The 26,964-nt window shown below is 28.9% G+C and overlaps 2 protein-coding genes across 3 annotated transcripts; both read left to right on the top strand.

Annotated features, from left to right (window-relative positions):
- Positions 1–26,329, top strand: LOC107448321 (astacin-like metalloprotease toxin 5). Of its 2 annotated transcripts, none has more exons than XM_087160942.1 (6): positions 1–275; positions 887–945; positions 18,268–18,352; positions 20,506–20,620; positions 23,079–23,263; positions 26,045–26,329. In XM_087160942.1, exons 1-6 carry the CDS (start codon positions 140–142, stop codon positions 26,269–26,271), a joined length of 807 nt encoding a protein of 268 aa, XP_087017068.1. In that variant the 5' UTR covers positions 1–139; the 3' UTR covers positions 26,272–26,329. The 2 variants fall into 2 exon arrangements, with proteins under 2 accessions (XP_087017068.1, XP_015918958.1); XM_016063472.5 differs by lacking the exons at positions 1–275; positions 887–945 and adding exons at positions 15,093–15,295; positions 17,332–17,390.
- On the top strand, positions 5,337–8,637 carry LOC147810896 (astacin-like metalloprotease toxin 1). Its single transcript, XM_087160943.1, has 2 exons — positions 5,337–5,566; positions 8,349–8,637. Exons 1-2 carry the CDS (start codon positions 5,344–5,346, stop codon positions 8,573–8,575), a joined length of 450 nt encoding a protein of 149 aa, XP_087017069.1. The 5' UTR covers positions 5,337–5,343; the 3' UTR covers positions 8,576–8,637.
- Positions 26,330–26,964: the final 635 nt, after the last annotated feature.

Raw genomic sequence — 26,964 nt, 5'->3', positions numbered from 1 at the left:
CATGACACATTCAAGAAAAAAATCTTGTGAAATTGAGTCCTCTAAAACATATGCTACTTCCTAAAGTTCAGATGTTAATCGGATTACAAATAGTATTTAAGCAGTGATTTTTCAGAATTTGCATATTAGAATTTGTAGTATGGTTTCATACACAATTCAATTGCTCACAATACAAGTCTTTTGCTTCCTAGTCATTTTGACCACTGCTTTTGCTCTTCCGTTTCCAGAAGAACTTAACGATGCTGATGTTCAAAGGTATTATAATGCGAGGAAAGGTAAGTTTTGTTTCAGTATAAAAATTTCTCTTAAGCATTAATGTAATCAACAAATTATTAATGTGAGCAACTCACTTAAGGTAATTATCGGTGAGCGTTGTATTTTGGAAACAGCTAGAAATGCGTGTTTAAGAAATAGGCTAAGCTTGAAATGCGTGTTTGAGAAAATACATAAAGCTCTAAACATACCTTCTTACTCTCGTTTCCTATTTTGCGCTATACATAATGCTCAAAATAAGAATCACCTTGAATATGTTTTGATCTAATTATCAGATCTTTATGTTTCAGGACACATTATATCTGGAGAACTTCTAAATGAATTGAAAGTTTTTTGCTAACAGTTGTAAAATTCATTTATCGATATCGTAAGCATGCAAAAAATAATTTTTAGTAAATATTTACCATTTTTTAATTTTGAATTGTAAGATACATAATGCTTTGAAGAATATTATTTTGCAATTCAAAATACAAAATTTGAGTGAAATCGGTCTAATAGTTAGGTCTAATAGTGATTAAAAATCGGTCTAATAGTGATTAAAAATCATGCAATTACAATAATGAAAATAAACTTTCATAAATTTGTTTAAATTTTGTTTTTTTATTTGCAACAGAAGCCATGAAAAATCTAGACGTATTTGATGGAGATATGCTGGGAATAGAAGATATGCTCGTAAGTAGACTTCGATAGTGCAATTCTAGTTCTTTATTTTTCTATTTTCAATGAGTCCAAATAACTTTTTTTCAGTTCCAACCATAAAATAAAATTTAAAAAAATATTTAAAACCTTGAAGAAATAAATGACCACCAAAGAATGTTTTTTTTCCTTTATCGATTGAAAATATCAAAAGATTTTCTCTCGTTTATTTTAATAAAATTCTATTTTATTCGATTAGAAATCTGAACTTATTATTCAATGTAAAATCAGATGCTCTACATAAAATCGCTTAATATATCCGTAAATAGTAGTATTAATTCTGAAACTAACTCTTAATGTGAACTAATTGCTGCATCTGAGTTGTTTAGCTGCCATCTTCAAGTGTACTAAAACGGCAGCATGTAATGTATTTTAGGTAAAAATGGAATGCCAATAAAGCATCTAAAATTTACAGTAATCTAATTCAGGCACATTCATATTTTGTAGTTTATGAGACTGTTACCATTTCTAGTATCGATCCCAAATTTTGAATGACCCTTGCAATTGTATTAGTGAAGTGTACAATTAGAAAAGGGCAAATTACGACCCATTTCCCAACTTCAACAGACTTTCAACCTCAGACAGACTTACCCAGTATTACATCGTGGCACTCCAAGGCCTGTCTGAAATTCTCTTATTTATGGTCCAAGGTGAGTGAATTAGTGTGCACTTAGAATAAGGCAGACGATTTTTTTTAATGAATGTTGGTTAATGTGAATATGATTCAGGGAAAAGGCCAGTTTTATCCGAATATATTCGATTTAAAAAGATTTTTTGGGAATAAGCTTATCCCAAATTTAAGAATAAATGGGGAAAAGATATGTCTTAGCTCAGCAAGAGGGCAATTCTAACACCCCAAAACGATACGGCAGCATCTGAAGCTATAACTTACTGTTGAAATAATTACCTATGTAAATATTTGTCTTCGTGATCGACTTCTAAAATACAGCAAATTCATCTGGTATGTCACTACATAATTTGATTTTGATTATCCTATCATTTTGTAACGAAATTTACATGCTCCAAAACTCTGTAACGGAACTAAACTTCAAATTAAGTTCATCAAAAAAAAATACTTAATCAAAGCTGTGATATTTAGCAGTTATGGAAAGAAGGTGAAGCCGTTTATTCATTCCAAGAATTCCCTTTATTTCTTCAGACTTGTCATTTCAGTTTAAGAGACTACAGTTTCCAGTAAAATTTATTTATTCACGACAGGTAACAAGGCTCAAAAAACAGTTCCATCGGCAAGTTGGGGTGGATCACGAACCAAGTTTTATGTAGCAATGTAGTTGTATCTAGCAAGGGTGTGAGCTCGGTGGACAATTTCATATATATATATATATATATATATATATATATATATATATATATATATATATATATATATATATATATATCAATTTTCAGGAGGAAGACAGAAATGGTAGACGATTAAAACGTTATAGGTGGCCTAATGCTGTTGTACCGTATTATATTCACACGGACATTGATGGTAACTATTAGTTTTTATTTAGCGTTATTTTTAATATTTTACTTTTGTTTTATATTAAAGTATTACGTTACATGAAAAATAACAGTTGACTTGGTTTAGACTACCAGCATAAATTAACACAGTAAAAAAATAATATCCTTTAATTTTATTTGTTACTCAGGGTGGAAGGGAGATGAGAGGGGAAGCAGCACAAAATTTTACCACCGAAAGTCAACCTTTTTTGTAATTATATATGACACTTTTTTACTAGCTTTTAAACAAATTTAATTGGCGCTCTTCTTTCAAACTCGGAAATTTTAACTTGGGCCTAAAATTCTTTGCACTGTGTGTATTTATAGGCGTTCACTTTCTTAAAGAATAATTAGGCAAAGCCTATTCGTATCTTAAGAAAAGAATTAAGGGAATATGTAAAGTCCCTGAACTGAATAACTTCTGAACTAATGATCGGATTTTCACGAACTACGACTCTATCTTAATGGTTTGAGAGGGTGACCTCAAATATATTATTTCATTAGTGCAGATTTTATTCTACCTGTTTCTACTCTTGACGTAGCCTGAAATGAAGGAATGTATTTTAATTTTGAAATGGTATTGGAAATACTTTAATTATGTTTACAATAGTTAAGTGAATCGGTTTAAATCCGTCACAGTCTTATGCCGTATGAGACCTTATACGGCGTATATACACGGCCCTATAAATATTTATACGGCCTTATACAATATATTCTTTGAAGTCGGTGCATCGGAGTAATTGCTTAAAAACTTATTTATGTATGTTAAGTTTTATTTTTTTAAAATTTCTTTATCTTTATTGATGTCATTTCACCCTTACAGACGAAAAGCGAAGAAACATTTTTGCAGCTTTCGCTTATTATCATGAAAACACCTGCATAAAGTTTGTTCCGAGAACTACTGAAAGGGATTACATTTGGATATATAACGGAAGTCGGTAAATATATACTAAGGGGCTCAGCCCCCTGTTCACTTCTGTTCACCAACCCCGATGATTGCTTCGTAGTAACTGTTGTTTTTGGGCATAAAACAACTTTTTCTAAGGTTGAAAATATTCACATATATACAGATGAAATGTTGCAGTTATGAAAATATATGTACTAAAAAGATTTCTGTTGTCTTATGCTTGCCTTCGCTTTCTAAGTCCTATTCAGATCTATTAATGAACATAATAAATTTTCCCGGTAATATTTTAAAGAAAAAACATTTAAAATTAAAGGTATATTGTTATGCCAAATTTGGCAAGTTCACAACAGTAATTTCATATTTTCGTTTACCAAACAGGCTGATATAATTAATATAATTTATGTTTGCATCAAATTGTGAATGAAGCTGACCGTTAAGTTCTTATTCATTTAACGAATCTACTTAATCACAATTATTAATTGTAAATTAGTGTAATTTGTACCTAAAAATAATAATTACAAAATGGTTAATAATGTTAGAGCTCTTGTTTAAGTAAGTTTATCTTAAAATGCAGCGTAATAAGGTAATATGATAAAATTACGTTATAATAAAGAAAAAACTTTCAGCTTTAAACTCTTAATCTGGGAAAAAATAAAAAATGTAAGGGTAATAATATAAAAGAATACTAATGAGGAAAAATAAATATTACATGTACTTTTAAATTAGGGACAGAAAAATAATTTTTAGGAAAATAGCACTTTTATGACCTTTATTAATTTTATGTTGCTGACAATAAAAAATATGGAAATTAATGAGGGAAAACTTAATATTCCCATATGATAATAAAAATGCACCAACAACAATGGAAAACTGTGTTATATCATTATGTTTTGATGTTATATAGAGATATTTATCAGATTACTTTTCCCTTTTCGCTTTTTATAAATTGTTTAAAAATATTTCCCTTTTTTTCTATAATGTTCAATTCCTTTTCGCCAAGTGTCTTCAGCATGAAAAAAAACCCCCTGACAAGGAATGAGTACAAAAATTGAAAAAATTTATTATATCTATTTTAAGCTTTCTTATACCTCAACACATAAAACAATAGATAACATCGTGTTAAAAAAGAATTTCACAAACGATTATTCTAAACGTATAACTGTAGGGCCATGGTTCCCGAATGGGGCTCCATGCAAAGATAACAAGGGCTCCGAAAGTTAAGATTTTTTTAAAAAGCAATAATAATTTTATGATTTTAACCTATCAATAATCCATAAATTATTTAATACTTTGGTTGTTTACATGAAATTTACGTAAAATGTCAAGGATAAAAAAATGAACAAAATGTAGAGAAAAAAATTTCAGTAACAATTTATTGAATATTGCAATAAAAATGCAATGCCGACTTTTATGCAGTCCACAGAAATGCAACTACAGAGTTGAAATTTGTTCAGAAATTATTGCAATTTCAAGTGACTTTTCGTGTTTCTTTATTCTCTCTTGTTCATTTGCTTACTTAAAAATAATGACTGTTTATCTATCGTTGTAGAAAAATTTATGTCTTCCTAGATCATAACTGAATATTTTTGCCTTGAGTTTATATCTTAAATTGTTATAAGTTTTGTTAACGAGTAACATTATTTATCTTTTCTACTTGATACAAGCAATCTGTATTCCTACGTTTATTTATTTATTTTATTTTTTCAAATACTATAGCTTTTTTTTTCAAATACTGGTAATCTATCTTTTACTAACGATTCATATATAGAAAAAACGCTTTTAAATAATTTTGTGATAAATTTAGATTTCATGACAAAAATATTGTTTGTTTTTGTAAAAAAATAGTACTTATTAATATGATGAATGACAAGCAACTCTAGTATTTTGGTGAGATGAGCGAATTTTTAAAATTTTTTGATGAGGGTTTGTTCTTTCTAATTTTTGTAAACACATTTCGAGCTATGTCGAGCTACGTGTTTTTTTTTCCTTTTAAATTTAGATGTAGCTCTTATGTTAGAAGAAAACCAACCATAATTCAACCTCAAGCCATATCACTTGCAGATGGATGCCAACACCTTGGAGTGATTCTCCATGAACTTGGGCATGCTATTGGATTCTTTCATGAACACGGCAGATATGACAGAGATCAATATCTTGAAATCCACTTAGAAAATGTTGAAGAAAGTAAGACTTCATTCTGAATTGCACTAAAGTGCAATATAGATAAGATGCAGAGAATGCAAAGATAGATGTAAAAATGTGTATATATATATATATATATATATATATATATATATATATATGGATCATTCACACAAAAAGGTGATTTTTTAAGTCCCTTAGTAATAAATGTTAGGAAATACAGCACATTTCATAATATTTTTCTTCATCATTTTTCGTAAAGTTCTAACTAACAAATCATGTGCATTTCTGCTAAATGTATTTAATATTTCCTTCTTATTTTTTAGTAAACATAACTTCAAAATCCCCTCCGTGGATGTCCCTACGTCTGAGACGCAAAATAATTTTTACTGGCTGTTAAACAATTTAAATGTTATTTTAATGATTTTTGTAGTTTTAACTAGTAAAATGCTTATAGTAACTTTTTATTTAAGATTTTTTTTAAAAAAAATTATTTTTATAAAATAAATGACTAGTAAACTTTGTCCATCAAAATGAAATCTTCCTCCATGGACAATTAATATAGTTCGGTAAATATGCAAAAAAGGGCAGCATATGCGAAATCGTTGCAAGACAGCTGCTGGGAAAAGTAACCATTCCATTTTCTAATGTTAACTATTAGTTGTTTTTGTTCTCTTTGGTGCCATTTTTGGATTGTTGTGTTCAACTGGGGCTTGGCAAAGTTCTCACCGTATACTCCGTGGACATCATAAAGAAGCTAAGAGAAAATTATTTTATTTTTGAAAGATGAATTTTAGATTGCAAAAATAGTATATTTAATAAAAAGAACTGCAGTATTTTTGTAACTTTAAAATAAAAAATCAGTAAAGTTCAAGAACTTGTTTTTGTCTCCTCCGTGGACATAACAAGTTCATGGAGGAGAAGATACAGTCAATGGAAGAGACAATGTGTTAGATAACCATAATACAATTTTAATAATTAAAAAACTATTTTGTTTTAGTTGATATTTTTTTAAATGGAACAAATGTGTTAATTTGTTTATATTTTTAAAGAAAATCAATTAAGTTTAACTTTTTCTTATCGGAGAAGTAAATATTGGCAATTTTTCTAAATAATTTCTGTGATGTTCAAAATTTTTTTTCCCTTCAAATTTTAGGAAAAAAATGGCAAAACCGAAATGTAAAAAAAGAAAGCAATCAAATGCAAAAGAGAAGAGAACAGAAAAAACTTAGTATGAGACAAGCTAGACAGAAATTACAAGAAAACCCTATATTGTTTGAAGAAAGTGAAAAAAAAAGAGCAAGAAACTTTAAAATATGTATCAGAAAAATATTTAACAGAAAAATCAGGATTAAATGTACTTAAATTTCTAGAAATTGATAGAGCAAACCGTTTGTACCCAGGGAAAAAAGAAACAATAACAAGAAGAAAAGAGAAAAAACAAAAACGTTATTTGGATGACAGTTTAACTTGCATAAAATGTTCATAAAAGAATACCCTCAATACTCAACTTTCATGTGGAGTTTGAATTTTTATTTCAATAATCTTTACATTTTAATTTATTAATATTCAGTAAGAGTTACTTAAAAAATTGTACACCTAGGTTAAAAATGGATGTTTCCTTTCATAGCAACATGATTAATCGGAAGTAGCTCTATCTCTAATAATGAAATATTTTATTATTTACTTATTAATGTTAAACTCATATTAGTTGTACCCAATAATTAATGAATCAGTCTTCATTGACATTTTATAACATAAAATGTCTCCTCCGTTGACTATTACATCTCCTCCGTGGACAAGGCAGAATTTAAAATGTTTTAAATCTTGCAAAAAATAAAATAGAAAACTTGACCATTATTATAAGGACATATAACAAAAATAAATAAAGGCATTTATGTAATTTTTATCACTTTTTTAATTATTTTAATTTAAGAAAATTTTTAAGTCTTTTTATACCTTTTCAGTGAGAATGACCCATATATATATATATATATATATATATATATATATATATATATATATATATATATATATATATATATATATATATATATATATATATATATATATAAATATATATATATATAAATATATATATATATATATATATATATATATATATATATACATTATATATATATATATATATATATATATATATATATATATATATATATATATATAAATATATATATATATAAATATATATATATATATATATATATATATATATATATATATATATATATATATATATATATATATATATATATATATATATATATATATATATATATATATATATATATATATATATATATATATATATATATATATATATATATATATATATATTCCGTGTTATAAACTGTGTTATTTAATTTCGACCCCTTCAAAAATTAGGCTTAGTCTTTGGCGCAAAATAATTTAAAACGCAACTATTGACGAATAAACAATTTATGTTGAAAATACTACATATTTGGATCAATTTTGGATTGCATAAAGTAGTTATAATGTTTGGATTGTGTACTATTTTGAAATGTCTTAATATACCCTCCCTATAAAATCAATATTGAAGAGAAAAAAAGAAGAAAAAAGACTTCAGTGATCAGCGATCGTTTTATCTTAGAGAAGAGAATCTTCAAAGGATTAAATTTCTCAGAACCAATTTCATAATAACTTAGAACTAGCGAAGCCAACATTTCGATTGAGAAGTTTTTATCCGTTTTGCAAATAACTGATTATTTATTTTATCTTATTTTATTTATTTTTAAATTTTCTTTTTTTATTTTCTCATTTTTTTTTATTTATTTATCTACAGAGAACAAACAGAACTTTCGAATAATACCATCAAGTGAGGCAACCTTGTATACTCCGTTTGATTACCACTCAATCATGATTTATCACAGCAAAATATTTTCCAAAAATGGTTTGGATACCATGGTACCTTTACAAGAAGGGGTAATTCTTGTTAAAGCCAAATATAAAACGAATCTGACGCAATCTGATCTAATAAGAGTCAACAGAATGTGTAAGTGCGAAGTTTAAATACTGTTAATTTTGCTATACTTATTATAAAAGCAAAATAAAATCATATGAGAATATAACATTGTTATCTGTTCTTATATTGGGTGTTTATAGTTGAATTCCAAATTGGGTAAAGCTTCTCAGCAGTGAAAAATATATAAAGGTTGATGGAAAACTATTTTCGGTGAGATACCGGCTCCGCTATCTTTCGAATAGAGTATCATACTTAATTCTATGTATAACAAGCCGATAACTTCCTGTATTTAGGTTATAATTATTAACTCTGTATTGGGCAGAGTCTCTTAACAGAGCAGGAAATTTACCGTTTTAAGAAACACAGTTTCCGGTATCATTTCGGATTTAGTGTCACACTAAAATCTTTTTTTACAAGCCGATATCATGTTAGGTTCCCTATTTCACCAGAATCATAGTTTCATGAGACAGAATCAAATTGGTTCAAATATGCTGAATTCAGTACGTTTCCGGTTCCACAATAGTAAGATATTGGTCCTGGTGCATTGCCAGTATCAAACTGTACGGTACTTTTATTTACATCGTACTAGAGCTTCACAATGGGCTATTGGTGACGACGGTCTGGGAAAAATCCCTGAGAATAATCCGGAGACAACATACATACGTCACATCCCGTTTTACAGGGAGGACATATTCACACATCATTCATCCGTAAATCCTAATTTTGTCTGGAATCAGAACACAATCAATTTCCGATCTAGTACCTCAGAGGTTTTAATTTGTTATGGGAACTTGGAGGACTTTGTGAGCCCGACAGATTTAGCTTGCACCGGTCACCATTTATGACATAGGTTGTTTTTGGAGCTGCAGGGATCGAACTGATGACCTTTAGGACATGGGCTTACTTGCCTACCAGCCAAGCTATCTCGGACCCATTAAGAAAGTTTTAGGAATGTGAATAAAAAATAGTTTCGATTCGCTTCATTAGTTCCGCTGATATAGCAAAATAGACAAAAAGTAAAACAACCCAAAATTTCTACCGCTCTCCTGCATAAATTATTGGGACCATATTGTACGTGATATTGCCCCCGCTTAAACGATATCTGATGCGATGAAGCCAAAGATTGTATATAAACGGGACGTGTATTCGTCTTTACCAAAATTTTTCTACACACGCTGAAGTCAAAACTAAAAATTCCATAAAATATTAGCTCAAGCTGAGGATAGAACTCAAGATGATATTGAAGTTCAAAATTCCGCTCAAAAATGTAATACATCTTAGTTGACAATCCCACCTAATAGACATCTAGTTAAATTTTCAATTTGTAACGTTGCTAAGTTAACAACTGTTAACCGAGCTTGAAACCCAAACAGAAATATCATCATCAGAAATACCTCATCTTTGCTCTGAATATAAACAAAACCCAGTTCTGAAGCGTGCAACAAACTTTTCTCTTACTCAAAAATATTCAAATAACAGTTTATTAAGTAATATCAGTGGTTAAATCTCTTTCCTTACTTCGGAGATCAAATGCAAAAAATCCTCAGCTGCCATGTCGTATGATTATGCGGCATGTAAAAGATCCCTGGAGTGCCTTATTGGCTCTCGGCATTTCCGGCAAAATTAAATTCCTAGTGCACTTTAGCATCCAAATAGAGTCTCGGTACTGCCAGCTAGTGTGGCAGAAACTAGACGTCCATATTAACATGACCAACGGTATCTCACCCATTGTGGTGATCCTGAAAGAGTGGATACCACCTCTGAAGAACGCACTAGGTCTGCTCATCGGGAAGATTGATTGTGAAGCTCATTGAAAATGAAAAAAAACTTCGGAGATTATCTGTTAAGGCAAACATAAAGATACAAACCGAAACAGTTAAGATACTCCGCCCTATTTGCTTAGTGGATTGACGACCTTCAAACGTGTAAAATTATGGAAGATTAAATTGGTCATTTTTCGAGTTTAAAATTACTCACTTTTTCAACATGATATTCATCAAAGTAAAGATCAAAATCTCCGTTTAAACCATCTCTGCTTAGTGCTTCGAGCAACAGTATTAGAGCAATACCTTTGTAATACTTATCTACTGTGCTTTTCCTGTCTAATAAATCCTTATGTTTTTTTCTTATTAATAAAAATTCTCCAATTTTATTGTTTTGCGTGTGATGTATGCTGTTTAAAAATGAGCTTTAAAAGAGTATGATACAAAATTTAATTTCTTTATCAATTTTTATAATAAATATTTCAGAGAAGAAAAAGAATCTACCGAAAAAGCAAATGAAGTGAAAGGAATTGATTTATTCTTGGTAGGCTGAGGGTCTGGGGACGGACCTAACATTGATTAATCAAAGAGAAAAAAAGAGACGGTATAACAATTTTTTTTTTGCCTTTATTTTATTCTGAGTTTAACTCCCTTAGTATATATCTCGATAGTTTTTTTTTTATATTACCATTAAAAAAAGTTCAAATTTTTATCTCAGGTCAGACTGAGAGTCCAATAGTTAATATATATAATCCTTGTTTAGTAATTTAGACATTTTAGTAAAAGTAAATCCTAAATAATGTTTATGTCTTATCTTAATATCACTGATTGAATCAACGTTTCCTTACATTATTTTATGTGGATAATATTTGTTCAAGTGCAATATTGAATAATTTTTCTGAAAAGTGTATCGTTTCTTTTACTTCTTTTCATACATAAAGGTTCTTTATCCATTTGCTCTTGCTATCAAAGACACTTTAGGAAATGTCACTATAAATGAAGATAAGGACAAAAAGCATCTGAATATCAGGTGAAATCCCTACTTAATACTTCATACATCAATCGTATTTAACTGATAAAAAAATACTTGAAATAAAATAAAAGAATGTTTCACTATAACTTGATTGTTGTTGGCTGATACAATGGTTGGTTTATTTTTCAACTTTGTTCCTTTTCTAACTTAACAGATTATAATTTACAGCCAAAATAAGCACTTAGAACTAAACATTCTTAAAAATTGACTGATAAAATTATTTTGAACATTTATTTGTGCTGTAAAATACATATATAGCAATTAAGTAGCTACATATAGCAAAACATAAATATAGATTAATCTAGCTAAATCATTAGTCTTACTGTTTATTTATAAGAAAAAATATATATTAATATTTTTTTACGAGTTGAAACAGTAAAGAAAAAATATCTTGTTACCATCGGAAATTGTATGTACCATGGGGCATTGTATTTTCAGCCCTGTCAAATAACTTAAAGAATATTAAAAAATGTCCTTTTTTATTTTTTAGAAAGAGGTATTATTCTACTCTTTATTATCTTACAACAACTACTTTATCTTTATTATTATTATTATTATTTTAATTCTAGTTCACACATTCACACAGTTGTACGAATTCCATTCTCCATTTAAGTTTTTTCTCTGGTTTTCGCATGTCGCATCAACTGTCTCTAAAATGTTAATTTAACTTAATCTTCATATTTTAATGTGTACATTTTCAATGGGAGAGCTATTTAATTATTTCTACTACTACAGAAAAATACTAGTCTCTTTTTAGCAATTTGCTGTAAAAGAAATTTGCTATAAAAATGTTTCGTTTTATGTAGGTTTGAGTTTTTTAGTGATAACTCTGTAAAATTTTAAATTTATTTGATAAGTTTCAAAGATATGTAGTTAGGACTTTTTAATAAAAATATGCATTGTTTTGAATTGGCTTTGAATTGTTTTGAATTTTGCAAATTTTTAAAAAATTTTTAACATCTGATATCACTGTACCGATATAACTTATATCACATATACATCACTAAAAATAGAATTTTGCACATTTCCTTCCATATTTCTGAGGAACCTCTTTCAATAGTTTTGAATAATCATATTATGGTATAAAGTTTGTATTGAGATGAAGATGCATCTATAACTTCAAATGAGAAATAATATTTAATTTTATTTCAGTATAAATTTAAATATAAGACAAATTGGTTTCAGTTTTGAATGAAGGCAAATGCAACGAGATGTGCAGTGCACCAACTAAAGAAAAGAAAGAAAAGGTCCTTTTCGAATAACTTTTGATCTAATAATCTGGTCTTCACAATCGAGAGGATAACCTCAAATAAGTTAATTAATTCTAAGATGATATTTTAAGTGACGAATTCGAACACAAAACATACTTTCTCTGCATAAGCATGCCTTTTTTTTTTAACGCATTCGTGTTTTTGACCCCAAATATGCAAGGGATAGTTTGCAAAAATGCAATTTGGGTAATATGATCCTCATAGTTTGGTCAGGAAAGTAGTCTGGACAAGGCTTAGACATCTCAAAGTTAATTTTATTTTTTGCGTATTTTGAAATATCTCGAAAACTTTTTAAGAAAATTGAAATTTTTTGCGTACAATTATAAAACTCATTTACCCAAAGATAATTCTACTCAAAAATAAATTTAAGAAAATGTTTATTACTTTTCATTTTTCTTGTTTAATAATGGTCTAAAAAAACTCTGTGAAATCGGATGAATAATATCTAATTTTGAAAAAGTAATAATGATTTTGAATTAAAAACTTTTGCACTAAAAAAACTTCACTATTATTTATAAAGTTTTTCTTTCATTTGGTTAACAGTTTACCATTCCCTTTCACGAATGTCCGTCAGTTTGAGAGCTACATCACCCGCACCTGGAATCCTCAGAATAGCCTCCAGACTTTAGTGGCACCTAAAGTGATCACCAAAAGGGGAAAAAATTGAACCTATTGACTGTGACGATATTGTTTTGAAGAAAAAAAAAGCAGTTATACACAACACAAAGAAAGAGAAGAAGGCCGGCAACGATGCTGTAAAGGCCTTCTGATAAATACTATATATTTTATTTATTTTTGTAAGCAATAAATGCTAATTTTATTTGGATTTTTATTTATTGAAAAAGAGCGACATTGATTGGTGATTACAAGTTTGAAACAGTTATAATTTCGATAACGTTAGATTTGCAATACTGCCAACTCTACTGGATTTTGCAAGTTTTTCCAGGTCTAATGGTTTAATAAAAATTCATTTTATACATTTTAAAAAAATTCCCTAAAATTGAGTAAGTTTCCTTAAAAAATCCGAATAGAAAAAGAATTTTTTTTGCTGATTATTGCTTGCTTGAATATTTAAATAAGTGTCACTAATACATAATAAAGTGAGCCTCATTTATAAAATTCCGTTAACATATGCTGTGGAAATGAGAACTTTAACCAAGAAAATTAACTTGGGTTATTTTCCTATAAGATCTAATAGTGTGTGGTTGAATTATATAAAATATGCAAAGAAATAGATACAATTCAAAACAGATGAGTGACTGATGATGTTTAAAATGACTTTTTTATTTTCTGTATTAAAAATTGGACTATTATTGTATCAAGAAGAGAAGTCGGGAAAGTCTTTGCCCCACACTGGCATGTCGGGACAACAATGATGCTGATGAAATGGAAAATATATTTCACGCAAAAAATATGGGTAATTAAAACGTGGAGTTTTAGTAAAAGTTTGAATGTGCAAATAAAAGTAGTTTAAAAGAAACTTTAAAGTAGTACTTTTTAAAAGATAAATTTTTGTAAAAATTAAAAAGAGTTTTAAAGAAAAATCAAACGAGTAGTTTCAGTAATATTTTTCTAAAAACGCAATTTAAAAGAAGTAGAAGAATATATAGAAACTTCAAAATGTAATTAAAACATCAGGTAACTTTTCACAAGATATGTTTTTTCACAAGATATGTACCGAGCAGTTCAGGATTAACAGTTAAGGATTTCCAAGATGAAAACACTATGGCGATCACAATTTTCTTTATTTTGCAGTGAATGGCATTTTAAATTTTTTTAGTTTCTTTTATTTATTTAATTTCTTTTCTGAATTTCAGGCACTGAATTTATTGTTCTTCGTCGTGGAAGATGACGGAGGTGTTGCTCATTTTGCGTTGCCTGGTGACTACGTTGTGACGAAAGTCACGGAAGCGAGCAACATTACCAACGCCATACTGTTAGATACCCGTTCACTGGCATAACCATAATTTACCATATTTTCTAAATGTTAATGTCAAAGGCTAGCCACATTCACACATCATACACAATAGAGGAAAATACACAGAGAGAAACAATCATGCCCTGCGCGGGATTCGAAGGCCGGCTCTTAGTATTTAGTAAAAAATTTTGAATCGATTTTGCTAAGTACAATTGCGAAAAAGAATTGTTTTGGTCAAATTTAAGCAAAAAAATAAATAAAAATTGAAAAGAAAAGAAAGGAAAAAACGTAACTACGCACTGAGTTGTTTTGAACTTACTATTTTACACTCTACCTTTGAGTTATGATAGTGAAATTAAAAATCCTTTAGGACAAATTTCTTCATAGTCAATTTCACTTCATAGAAAGAGATTTCACTTTTAGAGTGATTTCACTTTCAGAGTGATATCACTTTCAGAGTGATTTCACTTTCAGAGTGATTTCACTTACAGAATGATTGTACTTTCAGAGTGATTTCACTCTCAGAGTAATTTCACTTTCAGAGTGACTCCAAAACAAGTGCTACTTTTCAAAGTTCAGATGTTAATCGGATTACAAATAGTATTTAAACAGGGAATTTTCAGAATTTGATATTAGAATTTGTAGTATGGCTTCATGCACAATTCAATTGTTCACAATGCAAGCCTTTTACTTCCTAGTCATTTTGACCACTGCTTTTGCTCTTCCGTTTCCAAAAGAACATAACGATGGTGCAGTTAAAACGTTTCGTAGTGCTAGGGAAGGTAAGTTTTGTTTCAGTAAAAAAATTTCTCTTAAGTGTTAATGAAATCAACAAATTATTAATGTGAGCATTTTACTTAAGATAATTATCGATGAGCGTTTCATTTTGGAAAGAGCTCGAAATGCGTGTTTAAGAAAAAGGAAACAGCAATCTGGGAAATATGGTCCCAATAGTTTGGTCAGGAGTGCGATGCAAAGTTTGGACCACTTAATGTTAATTTTACTTTTTCGTATTTCTCTATATCTCGAGAGCTTCTTAAGTGAATTGAAAAATTTTGCTAACAATTATAAATATCCTTTATCGAAGTATAATATCATGCGAAAAATACTTTTTTGTAAATAATTACTATTGTTTAATTTTGAATTGTAAGGTACACAATTTTTTGCATAGTTTAAAAGAATATAATTTTACAATTCAAAATACAAAATTTGGTGAATATTTCACCACTTGAGTTTCTTGGGACTATTTTAACGGAAATAATTATTCTTATTATTATTTTTGCAGCGCGTGTGTAACTATTAAAAACAGAAAAAAGCTCTATTTATCTTTTAACAGTTTTTCTGTAAGAAATAAATTTTGTTTGTAGTATCTAGTAATTTTTTCAGTTTAGCAATTATTGGCTTCAAGTAATTCAACAGAATGGCATTTAGTCTTCTGATTAACACTTTCAGCCAGTTATAACTGAAGGAAGATAACTATGATTAGTGATAGTGACTTAACATTAATATAGTGACTAACATTATTGTAAAAAAGGATTATTTCTTTATAACACAGTAAACAGGAAGAACTATTTATCCTTCATTTCAAGTGAGATGGTATTACACATTATTAGTTTATCTATTGACCATCGGCTTTTATTTACAGTTTAAATTGGCATTTAATGTATAGATCAGATTTAACTAATTGCTTGTGGCATCTGACCTATTCATTAGCATTTTCAGGCAGTTCCAACTGAAAGAAGATTAACTACTATTATTGACTAACATGATTATAGTAAAAAAGTTTTTTTTATGTAAATCTAACATATCCGAGTAAATGAAAAAAAATTATAGGTATAGTAGGACAATCATATCCAATAAGATGTTATTACACATTATTAGTTTATGTACTGGTCTTCGGCTTCAATCTATTAATAGGATTGGCACTTAATGTATAGATCGGGTTTAAGCTATGGCTCGTGACATTTGCATTTCAGTCAGTTCTATCTGAAACAATATTAACTACTATTAGTATTTAACATTGATATTGTAAAAACAATATTTTCTTATAATTCTAACATAACAGAGTTAATGGAAAAAAACATTTATGTGTACAAATTAGAGCAATATTTTCTAACGAGATGTTATTACAAATTATTAGCTTATCCATTAATCATCGGTTTCAATCAATTGTTTGGACTGACATTTAATGTATAGATCGGATTTGACCTATTGCCTTGCATTTAACCTAATGATTAGTATTTTCCGTCTACTCCAATTGAAAGAAGATTAAATAAGATTAGTGATCAACCTTAATATAGTAAAGAAATTTTTTTTTATAAATCTATCATAACAAGGTGAATGGAAAGAAATATTTGTCGGTATAATAAAGCTATAATTTCTAATGATTTCCGATTTAACAATTTTCGCATAATTAAATGTATTCTAAAAATGTTATTTTTAATTCTTACTAATTCAGAACTTGATATACTTGTATATCTATTATATCCAATCTATAGATCAAAATTCTAGAATACCTACCATTCTCAATCAATGAACCAAAAGCTAACATATCCAATCAGAGTGTCAAAAGTTTATTAGTTATTTTGTGCTCTGAATACTTTTCTGAATTAAATAAATTTATCTGTGGAAATTATACAGTTACAGCACAGTTAACATAAAAATTGTTTATCCCCTCATACTTAAAGTTAAGATCAAAAATAATTAAATGAAATCATGCTTTTAAAAAAATTAATTCATTTGATGATTAAAAATCTTGCAATAAGGAAAATAAACTTTCATAAATTTGTTTAAATTTTATATTTTTTATTTGCAACAGAAGCCATGAAAAATCCAGATGTATTTGATGGAGATATGCTTGGAATTGATAGAATGCTCGTAAGTAGACTTCGATAGTGTTATTCCAATTCTTTTTTTCTATTTTTAATGAGTCCAAATAACTTTTTCTTAGTTCCCACCATAAATTAAAAAAATATTTGAAACCTAGAAGAAAAAAATGACCACCAAAAAATGGTTTTTTCCCCTTATCGATTGAAAATATCAAAAGACTTTCTCTTGTTTATTTCATTAACATTCTATTTTGCGCGATTAGAGAAAGTTTAAAATATTTAAAATCTGATCTTATTATTCAATAAAAAAGCAGATGCGTCTATATAAAATCGTTTAATATATCCGTAAATAGTAGTATTAGTTCTGAAACTAGCTCTCAATGTGAACTAATTGCTGCATCTGAGTTGTTTAACTGCCATTTTTTAGTGTACTAAAACGGCAGCATGTAATGCACTTTAGGTAAAGATGGAGTGCCAGTAAAGCATCTAAAATTTACAGTAATCTAATTTAAACACACACACACACACATACACACGTATATATATATATATATATATATATATATATATATATATATATATATATATATATATATATATATATATATATATATATATATATATATATATATATATATATATATATATATATATATATATATATATATATATATATATATATATATATATATATATATATATATATATATATATATATATATATATAGGGATTTTCTTAGGCAAAAGATTCTTAATTGAATCATAATCGCGCGATTAACTTTTCAAAATTTAACTTAAAATTACAAAATTTTAAAAGTTTCTTATGATTTTGGAGCAAAGCATCTGTACTTAAACAATTTACAATAAGTATTTCTCCGAAATGTAAGCTTGTAATTTATGCATAAGTACATCATTTCAATTTTTAGGAAGAAGACAGAAATGGTAGACGAGCAGAAAGGTACAGGTGGCCTAATGCTGTTGTCCCGTATGTTATTCACAAAGACATTGATGGTAACTATTAGTTTTTATTTACTGTTATTTTTAATATTTTACTTTTGTCTTATATTAAAGTATTATGTTACATGAAAAATAACAGTTAACTTGGTTTAGACTAACAGCATAAACTAACAGTAAAAAAATAATATCCTTTAATTTTATTTGTTACTCAGGGTGGAAGGGAGATGGGAAGGGAAGCACTCCAAATTTTACCAACAAAAGTCGATCTTGTTATCTAGTCTGTAATTATCTATGGCACTTTTGTACTAACTATTAAACAAATTTAATTGGCGCTCTTCTTTCAAACTCGGAAATTTTAACTTGGGCCTAAAATTCTTTGCACTGTGTGTATTTATAGGCGTTCACTTTCTTTAAGATTGATTAGGCAAAGCCGGTTCGTATCTTAAGAAAAGAATTAAGGGAATATGTAAAGTCCCTGAACTGAATAACTTTTGAACTAAGGATCGGATTTTTACGAACTACGACTCTATCTTAATGGTTTGAGAGGGTGACCTCAAGTATATTAATTCATTAGAGCAGATGTTACTATAAGTTAAGGAAATTAGACACAAAGCGTACTTTCACTGAATCAAAGTACTTTTTTTTTACTTTTCAGGATGTCCTTTTGGGTATTATTTGACGTTGCCTGAAATGAAGGAATGTGTTTTAATTTTGAAATGGTTTTGGAAATATTTTAATTATGTTTACAATAGTTAAATGAATCGGTTTAAATTCGTCGCAGTCTTATCCGGCATATATGGGTGATTCTCACGAAATATGACATTTCGCTGTCCCTTGCTCCGACATCTAATACTATAATACTAAAAGAACTTTTTTTACTGTTAGCATTTTAAAATGACTTTGCACTAGCATTGACTGTTTTGTATAGTTAAAAAATTTAATTGAACTTCGAAATTTCATTTTTCTGTCAAGTCCCAAACAATGTTTCCAATAATAACTAGCTTCAAAACTTCCCATAAATTTATCAATATATAATTTTTTTTTATCTCAACCGGTGTAAGCATTCCAAGAATATACGCAGAGGGTATTATTTACAAAAATTTCGTTCAAAATAATTTTTTTTGTCAATAATTTTTTTGTCCCAAGAAAATCTGTCATTTTCCTGACTACTTTTATTTAGCGGTTTATAACCAAAATAGATAGAGCCAGCTATCCATATCTTACGTTAATAGATTGATTAGATACCCTCCTATATGAACATTTCTTGTTGCATGAATAAAGAACCAATTTTCTGGTTCAAAATCTATTTCAGAAAATTTTTCAAGGTGAGTAGGTTTTTGTGTTGTCATTTTACTGGCTTCTTGAAATCATTAATAACATAAACTACATAGATTTATCTGAGTTATTTTAAAAAATCCTGTTGTTTTCTGCAGAATATAAACGTCTTAGGCCAAAATATTAAATTAAAGTAAAGTTATATGCTATAAAATGGCGAATTTGTCATTATCCTGGCTGTCATTTTGCTAGCTTATGAATGCCAGGACATTGAAGTGTTACCAGAATTTTTTTTAACTGCTAATATTATAAGGAGGGAAAGCAAATATTAACCTAATACCAAGTTTAGGCATTATTGTAATATGTTTGGATGTAATCAAAGTTATTTATTTATTTAATGATTGATCATTATACACAATTTTATTCTGCACATATCAGCAACAAAACAATTTTTATTCTTTCTACTGTGGATAAAAAGAACTAATTAAAGCAATTTATGGTCCATTTACCATAAAGGCTCAAATTGAGTTACTTACTATTAACTTAAAATGACTGTTTTTTAAACGTCTAGGCTAATATGTCATTTTCCTGGCATTCAAGATTTGGTGAATTTCTATTTTATTTTCTCGAGCAAATGTCAATAAACTACACTGCTGTCTGTAAGATATTAATAAGTGTAACTAAAGAAGTAAAAAAAAAAATTTTTCAGATTATTTTAGACTTTAAATTTGAAGAAATTGTTTGGTCTGAATTGTCATGTTCAAAAAGAATCACCCATATACATGGCCTTATATATACATATACGGCCTTGTACATATATTCTTTGAAGTCGGTGGATCGTAGTAATTGCTTAAAAACTTATTTATGTATGTTAAGTTTTATTTTTTTTCTTCAATTTTTATGTCTTTATTGATGTCCTTTTACTCTTACAGACGAAAAGCGAAGAAACATTTTCGCCGCTTTCGCTTATTATCAGAAAAATACCTGTCTGAAGTTTGTTCCGAGAACTAATGAACATGATTACATTTGGATACATAACGGAACTGGGTAAATATATACTATGGGGCTCAGCCCCCTGTTCACTGCCGCTCACCAACCAGATGATTGTTTCGCAGTAACTGTTTTTTTTTTTTTTTTTTTTTTTGCATAAAACAACTTTTTCTGCAATGGTTGAAAATATTCACATAAGTACAGATGAAATGTTGCAGTTATGAAAATATATGTACAAAAAAGATATTTATTGTCTTGCGCTTGTGCCCTCACTTTCCAAGTCAACTTCCCCTATGATTCTGTTCAGATCTACGAATGAACATAAATAACTTTTCTCGGTAATATTTTTTTAAAATAACATTTAAAATTAAAGGTATATTGTTAGAACAAATTTGGTAATTTCACAACCGTTATTTCATATTATCGTTTACCAAACGGGATAATATATTTAATATAATTTATGTATGCATGACATTGTGCATGAAGCTGACCGGTATGTTCTTATTCATTTAACGAATCTATTTAATCAAAACTATTAATAGTATATTATTGTAATTTTCACCAAAAAAATAATAATTAAAAGAAAGTTAATAATGTTAGATCGCTGATTTAACAAGTTTATCTTAAAATGGTAGTAACAAGGTATCATCATAGAAGCTTTTAGCTTTAGACTCTTAATCTGGGAAAAAAATCAGAAACGTAAAAGTAATAATAGAAAAGAATACTAATGAGGAAAAATAAATATTACATATACCTTTAAATTAGGGACACAAAAATAATTTTTAGGAAAACAGCACTTTTATGACATTTATTAATTTTACGTTGATGATAATAAAAAATATGGAAACTAATGAGGGAAAACTGGATATTCCCATATGATAATATATATGCATCGACAACAATGGAAAACTGCTTTTGATCATTATGTTTTGATGTTATATAGAGATATTTATCACATTATTTTTCGCTTTTTATAAATTGCTTAAAATTTTCCTTGTCTTTCTGGAATGTTTAATTCTTTTTCGCCAAGTGTGTACAGCATGCAAAAAAATCCTTCTGACAAAGAATGCGTGCAAAGTTTGAAAACATTCCTTATATCTGCTTCAAGTTTTCTTATTCCTCAACACATAAAACAATAGATAACATCGTGTTAAATAGGAATTTCTCAAAAGATTATTCTAAAAGTATAACTCTAGAGCCATGGTTCCCAAATGGGTATCCATGCAAAGATATAGCAAGGGTTCCTAAAGTTAGTTATTTTTAAAAGCAATAATAATTTTATGTTTTTAACCAAGCAATAAATCCATAAATTATTTAATATTTTGGTTGTTTATAAGAAAATTAAGTTAAAAGTAAATGATAAACAAGGGAACAAAATTTAGAATTTTTTATTTAAATGACACTATATTGAATATTATAATAACATAACATAACATAAAAAATACAATGCAGACTTTTATGCAGCCTACAGAAATGCAGGAGTTTAAATTTGTTCAAAAATTATGGCAATTTCTAGTGACTCTTCGTGTTTCTTTATTTTCTCTTGTTCATTTGCTTATCTAAAAATATTGATTGTTTATTTACGATTGTAGAAAAATGTATGTCTGCTGAGATTATTACGGAATATTCTTGCATTTGGTACATATCTTAATATTTAAATAGAACTTTTTAAAAATTTTAAGAAAATTAATTCTAGAGATAATAGTCATTTCTAATTTGACCTCTGAAATTGTTACAAGTCTTGTTAACGTGTAAAATCATTTATCTTTTCTGCTTGATACGAGCAATCTGCATTCCTACTTTTATTTATCGATTATCGTATATCGATATACGATATTCGAATCATCGTATATCGATATACGATAATTCGATATCGATAAATCAATATTCCACGTATTATGGATATTTTATAAATGATTCATATATAGAAGAAAGGTTTTTAGATAATTTTTTGTTAACTTTAAATTCTATTAAAAAATATTCTTTGTTTTTGCAGAAAATAGCGCTTTTTAATATGATTAATGACAAGTAACTCTAGTAGGTTGGTGAGATGTTCGAACAGGAGGATGTAAGGCTTCTAATTCATTTAAATAGTTCGTTGGTGAGATTTTAAATCTGGACCCAGTTCGAAACGCGTGTTTACAGAAATAGACAAATCGTTTGATTAAATTGCAAATTTTTTTGATGAGGGTTTGTTCTTTCTAATTTTTAATGAAAAAAACTAAGGAAACTAAATAATGTCATAAAGCAATGTATTCTTTTTGTATACACTTTGTACAATTTAGTAATTTAGTTCTCATTTTTTTAAAAATATTAGAAGTCTGCAGTTTTTACGGGTACTATAAAATTATAACAGTTGTTTTAAATTTACGTTGTGGGAGTTTGGAGTTAACTGAAAATGAGCTTTTTCAGCTAAAGTCCATTTCCGTGAGCACCACATTTCGAGCTATGTCGAGATTAAAAAACTCTTAACGAAACGTTGAGCCTGCATATTTTTTTTCTCTTTTAAATTTAGATGTAGCTCTTATGTTGGAAGACAGCCAAGCAACTATCAACCTCAACCCGTATCACTTGCAGATGGATGCCATCGCCTTGGAGCGGTTCTCCATGAACTTGGGCATGCAATTGGACTCTTTCATGAACACGGCAGATATGACAGAGATAAATATCTTGCAATTCACTTAGAGAATGTGGATGAGAGTAAGACTCCTTTCTGAATAACACCTTACATCTTTTTTTATCTCTCTCTCTCTCTATATATATATATATATGCACGAAGCCAATGAGGAATATTATATATATATATATATATATATATATATATATATATATATATATATATATATATATATATATATATATATATATATATATATATATATATATATATATATATATATTCCAAGGAAAAAACCATATTTAAATCAAAAGCAACGCGAAAAACGAGTGAAGTCGGCAAAAGAACACATTAAATGGTCAGAAAATCAATGGAAGCAATCAATCTGGAGTGATTAGAGTAAAATATCGCTCTTTGGAAGTGATGGTAGAAAATACGTGAGACGTAGAATAGGCGAAGCGCTTCATCCTGATTGCATTGAAGCAACTACAAAAAATCCAACAAATGTCATGATTTTGGCATGTATGTCTGCAGATGGTGTGGGCCGAATTCAAGTGATTGATGTCATCCTGAATGCCAAAAAATACATCGAAACTGCCCTGAAACCAAATATGATACCTTCAATCAGGGATCTCTTCTCCAACAACGCACCATTTATTTTTCAGCAGGATTCAGCTCCATGCCACACAGCAAAAGTATGCAAAGCATGCTTTCAAAATAAAGGCATAGATATATTACTAAGGCCAGGAAACAGCCCTGATCTCAATCCAATTGAACATTTGTGGCGATATTTGAAAATTCTTGTACGAGAAAAACGTCCATCCAATAAAAGACAACTTATTGAAGCTATAATTGATTCTTGGCACCATGTGATTACGAAAGATGAACTCCAAACATTCGTTCACTCGATGAAAAGACGCTGTGAAGCTGTCTTAAAAAATAAGGGTTATCCTACTAAGTATTGATTGTGTAAGTATCACTTTAAAAAATGCAAATTTGAAATAGATCTGATTATTTGTTGCATAACCTTTTTTTGTAATACAGATATTGTAATACTGTATTTATTATTAAATTCTACATTAAATTACCTTCAATTTGATATATAAACGTTTGTATTTAAGTGAAAATTAATATATTCTACAAGCACACAAAGTTGAAAAACATGAAATTTTCAAAAAGTGTCCACACTTTTGGCCACCACTGTATGTATATATATATATATATATATATATATATATATATATATAATATTCCTCATTGGCTTCGTGCAAACTGTAGCTCTTTTCACCATTACAATATGATTGCTACCTTTTGTTCTTTGTTTGAAGCCTCGCCTGTTATGTCTGATCACTCAAACTCCTAAATTCCGTTTACTAAGCAATTACTTTTGTTAATTTTAAGATTTCACTAAATTCTTTACGAATTTCTGGTGAGAGAATCTTTGGATCTTGGTGAGGTTGCAGCACTGTGCGAGCGGAGCCCAGCCTACATCACCCAGTGCTTTCCCTGGAGTTGCTTTTTCCTCTTATGCCCATAATTCCGACGTGTTGCCATGGATCTTCACCAATCCTACCTTTGTGAATCCTCTTTTCTCTTGCTGAGTTATCACGTGTGCGCACTTTGAGTCTGCAGTATTCCCTTGATGCCCCTTGGGCGGGACGGGGTTAAGCTTTGATATATAATATTCCTATGTCAATCTTTATCTTTTGCTTCTTTTAACTGCAATTACTTATTGGTCATTACAGTTTTTTCTCACCAGATAAGGCCGCGTGTACCTCCAACCCATTGATGAGAGTCTATCATAGGCCCACGCAAGCTGCAGTGCAGCGGAGGAAGAAGATAACATCTAAGGTTAAGAAAAAAAAGTTTTACAGGTCCCAGGGCAAAATTCATCGAGGGCTCCGTCTTTATAAGCGCAAAAAGACCTATTTTCAAATTTAGTAGAATTTTTGTAGATACATAAATTTTATTTCATCTGAATTCTGAGATTTTTGAACAAATCTCAGATTTTTTCGCATTTCGGATTTCAAATCTTCAACCGGTTTCTCTCTACAAGCTGCAGCTTTTATGCAATTTATGATCATGTTCATAACGAGGTGTTTTCAAAATTCACTCGAGTAAATGCTAAGTGTCCCCATTTCTCTGTTACGTAGGGAGTGGTTGGAACAAAGTGATAAAACATTTCCGTTTATTATCCAATATGTTAAGACCATATGTTTTTTTTCTGCCTTAAGTATCATTTTCTAAGGAGTAGGCTATTGTATTTGTGTATTTGTACCTATTAAATAAAAAACCTAAAAATTCTAAATAAGGATATCTAGTTAATTGAAAAAAAAGTATTTAAAAGATCAGAAATGTTTAAAAATATAAATCATTAATTTCTGAAAACTTTAAATAAGAAAAATAAAATAATGATTTTGCAGGAGCTCATTTAAGTAATATATTTTCTTATGAGTGAACTATTGTGACTGTGTAATTTAATCTTGATTCCCTCAAAAATTGGGCCTCAGTGAGGGTAACCATTTTAAAATGTAACAATAAACAATTTATGTTGAAAATACAAAACGTTTGGATCAGTCTTGGATTGCATAAAGTAGTTATAATGTTTGGATTGTGTTTTATTTTGAAATGTCTTAATACGCCTCCTAGAATCAATATTGCACCAATCGTCAGCAGATTGTCGTCAGCAATCGTTTTATCTTAGAGAGTCGTCAAAGGGTTACATTTCTCACAATCAATTTAATAATAACTTAGAATTGGCGAAGCCAACAATTCGATTAAGAAGTTTTATCTGGTTTGAAAATAATTGATTATTTATTTTATTTTATTTTATTTACTTATTTTGTTTATTTATTTATCTACAGATAGAAAACACAACTTTCGAATAATACCATTAAGTGAGGCAATCTTGTATACCAAGTTTGATTACCACTCAATCATGATTTATGACAGCACAGCATTTTCCAAAAATGGTAAGGATACTATGGTACCTATACAAAAAGGAGTGGTTCTTTTAGATGCCGACTATAAAATGGAGCTGACAAAATCTGACTTAATAAGAGTCAACAAAATGTATAAGTGCTATGTTTAAATATTGCTAATTTTGTTACACTTCTTATAAAAGCAAAATAAACTTATATGTGAATAAACATTTTTATCTGTTCTTAAATTGGATGTTTATAATTGAATTCCAAGTTGGGTAAAGCTTCTTAGCTGTGAAAAATATATAAAGGTTAATGGAAAACTATATTCGGTGTGATAGCGGTTCTGCTATCATTTCGAATTGAATATCATACTGAATTCTTTTTGTAACAAACCGAAAACATCCTGCTTTTAGTACACAATTTAATTCCGAATTGGACAGAGTTTCTTAACAGCGTAAAAAATATACCGGTTTAAAAAAGGCAGTTTTCGGTATCTTTTCGGATTCAGTGTCACACTAAGTTTTTTTTTTTTTTTTTACAAGCCGATATCATATTACGTTCTTTGTTTTTCCAGAATCAGAGTTTCATAAGACAGAATCAGATGTGTTCAATTGTGACACAGGATTCAGTACGTTTCCGGTTCTACAATAGTAAGATATTTGTTCTGGTGCATTACCAGTACTATACTGTACGGTACTCTTATATACATCGTACTAGAGCTGTACAATGGGCTATTGGCGACGGTCTAGAAGACATCCTTCCTTGAGAAAGATCCTGAGACAACAGACATACATCACATCCCGTTTTACAGGGAGGGCGCATTCACACATCATCGATCCGTAAATCGTAATTTTGACTTG

Source organism: Parasteatoda tepidariorum, chromosome 4, assembly GCF_982258835.1.
Source record: "Parasteatoda tepidariorum strain Cologne lab strain chromosome 4, Ptep-v5.0, whole genome shotgun sequence".
NCBI lineage: Eukaryota > Metazoa > Arthropoda > Arachnida > Araneae > Theridiidae > Parasteatoda > Parasteatoda tepidariorum.
Note: the sequence above shows the minus strand (reverse complement) of the source record. Positions and strands in the feature narration are given on the sequence as shown.